The sequence below is a fragment of the Hipposideros armiger genome, unplaced genomic scaffold (assembly GCF_001890085.2).
Source record: "Hipposideros armiger isolate ML-2016 unplaced genomic scaffold, ASM189008v1 scaffold_2087, whole genome shotgun sequence".
NCBI lineage: Eukaryota > Metazoa > Chordata > Mammalia > Chiroptera > Hipposideridae > Hipposideros > Hipposideros armiger.
This window is the reverse complement of record NW_017733435.1, coordinates 42,530-48,257: the sequence shown is the minus strand read 5'-3', so window position 1 is coordinate 48,257 and position 5,728 is coordinate 42,530. Positions and strand designations below refer to the sequence as shown.

Here is a 5,728-nt window from a genome sequence, read left to right as displayed (position 1 = left end):
GTACACCATTGGCCTATGCAAACTGGTGCACCTTTTTTGAAGGGAAACAGCAAATGTTTTGAAATTAAAATATAAAAATGTGCATATTAATCCCACACCTGGGAATTTTGTCTACAGATAAATCTCATGCAAGTTAGCAAGCTATATAAACAAGTATGTTTACTGTAGCATCTTGTAATAATAACCTAAAGAAAATAATGAACACCTTTACATAGTAAATCAATGAAATGAACAGAATGATATAACAATGCAGCCTTTGAAAAGGTGAAGTGGATGTTTATTTACTGATACGTAAAGATATCCAAGATTAAATCTGTGGAGAGAAATATAATGGCGATTAACTACTTTCTATAAGAATTGAGAAGATAGAAAGGGGATATGTCTGTACTGTTTGAAAATTTACCATAAGCATGTATTATTTTTATTATAAAACTTAGCTTTAAAAGCTTTAAAAGAAAGCTTACCTAACCTAAGAAAGCCGTCAAGAATTGGGGGAAGGGGAGTACTGCATGAAGACAGAGACTGAAAATATTCCACAAATAAAGATACAGTTAGAGGAGATTCAAATGCACTAAAGAAGGAATTGGAATACAACAAATGGTAAAGTGGAGTTGGGTCTTAAATAATGGTGCTCCTGTCATATCACACCTGCCTTGTAATTTGGACACACAAAAGTCATGGTTATGTCATCAGTTAAGTAAAGGACAGTGGCAATCACTGCATAAACAAGTATAGATTTTAAAGACCAGCATTCAGTGTAGGTTAGATGCCTCCCAACTAGGCTCTTAGGATTCATTACAGAACCTGCCCAATGCAAAGGTTAATTAGAAAAACCCATCTCAATTTAACTATGCCAACCCTTTATCCTTATTTAGCACGAATAAAAACTGAAATAATGTAAACAGGCTTCCTGCCTGACCTTACTTTTTTTAATTCATATTTAATGGCAAGTTTTAAACGGCTGAGATTTGGACGGCCGTGGTCTCCACCACTGTGGTGTATTTCAACATCCCCATTCAGAATGGCCTCTACTTCTTCAGTATTTCTGCACAGATCAAGGAGTCCAACAACAAAATCTTTGCACTGCATTGATAGTTTTTTGTAGTCATTCTAGGAAAGACAAAGCACAACGACAACAACAAAAATCATAATGTAGAAGTAGCACCTTTTACTATGCTACTCAGCAGAATTTATCAGTGGCTTGGCTTGTAGAGAAAACAAAGAAAAATTCTTGTTTTAGATTTACTGTTCTTTTAACGTGCTTTAATTGCTGTTCTGCTGAGTGATCTTTACAACATCTTAGCACCATAAAGATTTTCTTCATATCCTAAAAAAAGAAATTTGCCTAGAGCATAATGAAAGTCATCAGAAATGAGGGTACTATGCCAAACTCACCTGCTGATTCAGGAGAAATATAAAGCAACTTTTGCCACAACTTCATGTACATCATATCTCTTATGTCTGTAACTTTATCAGCTAGGCACATAACACACATTTGATCAATCTTTGGANAGATGTCTAAATACTTTCTTAGGCTTCTAGTCAAGATGGCACAGTAGATAAACACTGTGCTTGCCTCCATTCATGACCACATCAAAATTACAACTAAACTACAGAGCAACAATCATTGAGAATTGCCTGAAGTCTAGCTGAACAGAAATCTTATCACTAAGGACATTCAGAAGCCACCTTGAGACTGGTATGAGGGGCAGAGACATGGAACAGACTGGTCCCACACTCACATGTGGTGGTTAAAAATCAGGAGGGCTATCTCAGCTGTGGAGGTACTTTGAAAAAGTGAGGGTTCCCAGCTTCACACCAGGCTCCCTAGCCCAGGGTTCCAGTGGGGAGAGAAGTCCCCATTACTTCTGGCTCTGAAAACCAGTGGAGATTGTGGCTGAATGAGATGGAGAGTGGCTGGAGTCTCAGGTGCTCCTCTTAAGGGTCCACACATGGACTTACTCTCTGTGAGCTCCAGAGCTGGGGCAGCAGCTCAAAAGACTCTAGGGGCATATGGTGAAGAACTGAATTGTCTGACCTCAGGGTGAGGGCTAGAGGGGCAGCTTTCTCGCAGGCAGAAGTTCTGGCAGAAGCCACTGTTCCCTTGTTGAGCCCTTGCCCAACCTAGCATGCAAACGCAGGCAGGCACCATATCTGAGTCTCCATCAACCTGGCTAACACTGTTCACCCCACCCTGTTGATTCCGAGATCCTGCCTCACATAACTTGCAGGCCTACCGAAATCCTTCCATTGGCTTTTCCATACAAACGGTCTGTCTTGGCTCATGCTGCAGACTTTTGACTAAAATCTTTCAAAGGTTCACAAACCCCAAGTAAGCAACATCTTGCCTCAGCATGCCCTGTACCAATTGGTAAGCAGCCCCAAGCCCAGAAACAGCAGCAGCCAGCCTCAGTTCACAGCTTAGCCTCTCCCAGGCACTTCTAAATGCAGCAAAAGTGGCAACCATCAGCAGATCAGTTTGTAGCTCAAGCCAAGGCAGGGCACAAGCAGTGTTGACCTTGGCCTGCAACACAGCCCCTCCAAAGAGGCCCCACAACCAAAATGCCCAGTAGCCAGCTTCAGACCACACCAGAGCACCACACAACCACCTCCACAAATAACACATCAAAAGGGCAGACTGGACAGGCACCAGAGCCATGCTAAAGCGAATCCTGTTCCATTGGGTCAGCCCTTGCACAAGAGTTCTTCCACTGTAGCCATGGCCAATCCTCACAACCAATCAGCCCAAGGGTCAATCCTTGCCATTGGTGTACAAACAGCAACCAAGACTCAGCTATCACAGGGGGGCAAAAACAACCCACACAAGTGACACACTTGGAGGACCCAGCTCAGATAGTAGGGAGACTGTGCCACTGGGCCCCACAGCACACCTACTATTTAAGGCCACTCTACTAAGACCAAAAGACATTGTAGCTCTACCTAATATATAGAAACAAACACAGGAAGGCACCCAAAATATGGAGACAAAGAAACATGTCCCAAATGAAAGGACAGAACAAANTAAGGCAGAAGAGATTAGTGAGGATGAGCCTTTTTAATGTGACTTGGAATGATTTCTAGAACTCAAAATTTTCATAGGACATTGGCTAAAACAGATAAGACTTTTATGTGATTTCTTTCAGATTCAGTATGTGTAATTCAGTGAGGTATTTATCAAATCTATCAAGATGTATTTATAACACCTACAGTCAACCCTCTTTTGACTTTATTTCATAAAATCATATATATCGCCAAAAAAATGTTTACACATTTTAAGAGATGTTTTGGTCAACGTTGCTCAAGCAGTAATTCATCATAATCAGAAGTGTCTAGACGCTGATGGTAACCACTTTGAGCTCCTCTTGTAACTGCAGAAGTCAAACGTGACTTGTATTCATCTCTTGTTATTAATATATATTAATATGATTTTTTTCCTTTCTTAAAATGTGTATACATATTTTGGCACCTCTGTGTGTGTGTGTGTGTGTGTGTGTGTGTGTGTGTGTGTGTGTGTATGACTATAACTAACAAAAACTAAAGTAACATACCAAAATATTTTTAGCAGGATATCCCTTTTTCTTTCATCAAATACATAGCAAAAATATGAACATGATTAATCCAACTAAAAATTCATTTCCAGTAAGAATTGTGTCATATATTCAAAATTAATTTTTCAAAATTTGTATTTATTTTTTATTTCAAACGATGGTGTTCAATTTATGTAGTTTTATTCAAATGCATAAATAATGGATGTAATAGTAACTACTCCAGAATATTTTTAATATCCAGAGCCTTATGATCACAGGAAATAAAAAATTCTAAAATTTCATGTATAAATTTCATATATACATATATAGGTATATACATATATAAAATTTCACATACAGATAGTAATTATGAGAGACTACAATAAAAAACTATCACATTAGGAATCACATTTGTGGAGAAAATTAGACTAGAAATATAAGTTCAAGGAGAAGAAGGAAAGATGTAACTATTCTGAATGTTAAGGAAGAAGTTGTTCACTTATTTTTAAAATAAATGATAATGAGCATCAAATCTTTGTAGCATTCAGAGGCTCCTGGATACATTTGAATGAGCGATTTAAGAGTTCCATTTTTAAATGTTGGTATTTACACCATGCAGAAAGTATGTATGTATGTGTTTCTCAAGTCAAACTGTGACTCCCTTCAGCTTGTTCATCTTTCTGACATCAACAGCATCTGTCACCATGCTCTGAATACAGAAACAGTGTTTTATAGGAGAAAGAACATGGGTTTTAGAGTACAGCATACCTGGATTCTGATCCCAGCTCTGTCATTTACCAGTTGTTGATCTTGGGCCTTACTTAACCTTTTTATACCTCCATTTCTCCATCTGAAAAGGAACTAATATCTTCTCAAGGTTGTGATAAAGATTAGATATAATAAATATAAAATGTCTAGTATATAATAGAATATCTCTAATGGTAGCGATCACCACTTGTACTACATATAATAATAACCGAGCTTGTTGAAATACAATAAAATTACCTACTGTCCACCATAACTAGCAAAATGCTGAGAACACAGTGAAAGCTTGTAAACAGACCTTGACTTCAACTTGTAGAGGGTGAAGTCCTTATGGTTAAAGACCTACCTTGAACTCTTTCTCAATGTTGGCCAGCACTGCCAGTTCATTGCTAAGTTCTAAAGCTGTCATGACTGGATCTTCACTAGACAATGACAGGTAAGCTGGACTTGCCAGGCCTTTATAAGCATTAATCCTAGATCTGGAGTGGCTAAAGGAGTCATGCTTCTGTTTCTGGTTGCATTTGCTGCACTTGCAGAAATAATCATGAGGCCGTTCAATCCGGGCACCCTTCCGCAAGAGAGTGTGCACAATTTCATATTCCTGGCACTGGGCAGCCAGAATGATTGGAGTCACGTCATGGGAGAACCGTGTCCCATCTTCATCATAGGCATAAAAATCATCTTGCTGGAGTTCAGACTGGCTGGGGCTGGTTGCTAACCTCTTTCCTTCAGCAAAAGCTGGATGACTAAGAATGGCTTCCACAATTCGAACATAACCCTTACTAATAGCTAGAAGCAAGGCATCCCCGACACGAGACAGATTTTCTTTCTTGAGCAGAAGTTCTGTAATTTCCAGATGCTCATTGGCCACTGCCAACTGCAGGGCATTCTGGCCCATGTAATCCACACAGTTAACATTGAGTGAGAGACATTCTTCTAACATCTTCCTCACCACTGGGATGTTGCCATATTCAGCTGCATCTAAAAAGCGTTCCTCCTCAAAAGACAAGCTTGTTGAATGATCATTAAACATATATGCTGGTCCTCGGTTAGCTAACCTTCTCCCCTTCTCCCGGAGAATTGTCTGCCGCCGGTGAACCAGTCTGTTGTCGGTGCCTCTGCTGTAATAAAATAGAAAGATTGTGAACAAATCATATTAAGAGCATTTTAGTGTGCCAAATGACTTGCCATCTAATGCAATCCTCAAACATATTAGATGTTGTCTCATGGTCTCTAGACCAACTATAATGTAAAATGAAGATGCATTTATTTGTTAATGAATTCCAAGAACTTCTCCTTTAAGAAAGTCAACTTTGCATATTATAACATTCCAATTTGGGGTTGAGAGTCTTGCAATTCCCATCGTCTCTCTGTGGCATTCATGTACAGACTAACTTGTGTTTTACAATTACAGATACTATAGAAATAAGAAAGGC

The 5,728-nt window shown here is 39.1% G+C and overlaps 1 protein-coding gene across 1 annotated transcript; it reads right to left on the bottom strand.

Moving 5' to 3' along the window:
* Positions 1–867: 867 nt before the first annotated feature.
* On the bottom strand, positions 868–5,413 carry LOC109378516 (short transient receptor potential channel 6-like; the record flags this gene model as incomplete). Its single annotated transcript, XM_019634871.1, has 2 exons — positions 868–1,110; positions 4,639–5,413. Coding segments are annotated over 2 exons (1,018 nt in total), but the record flags the coding sequence as incomplete, so codon positions are not given.
* Between the last annotated feature and the right edge of the window lie 315 nt (positions 5,414–5,728).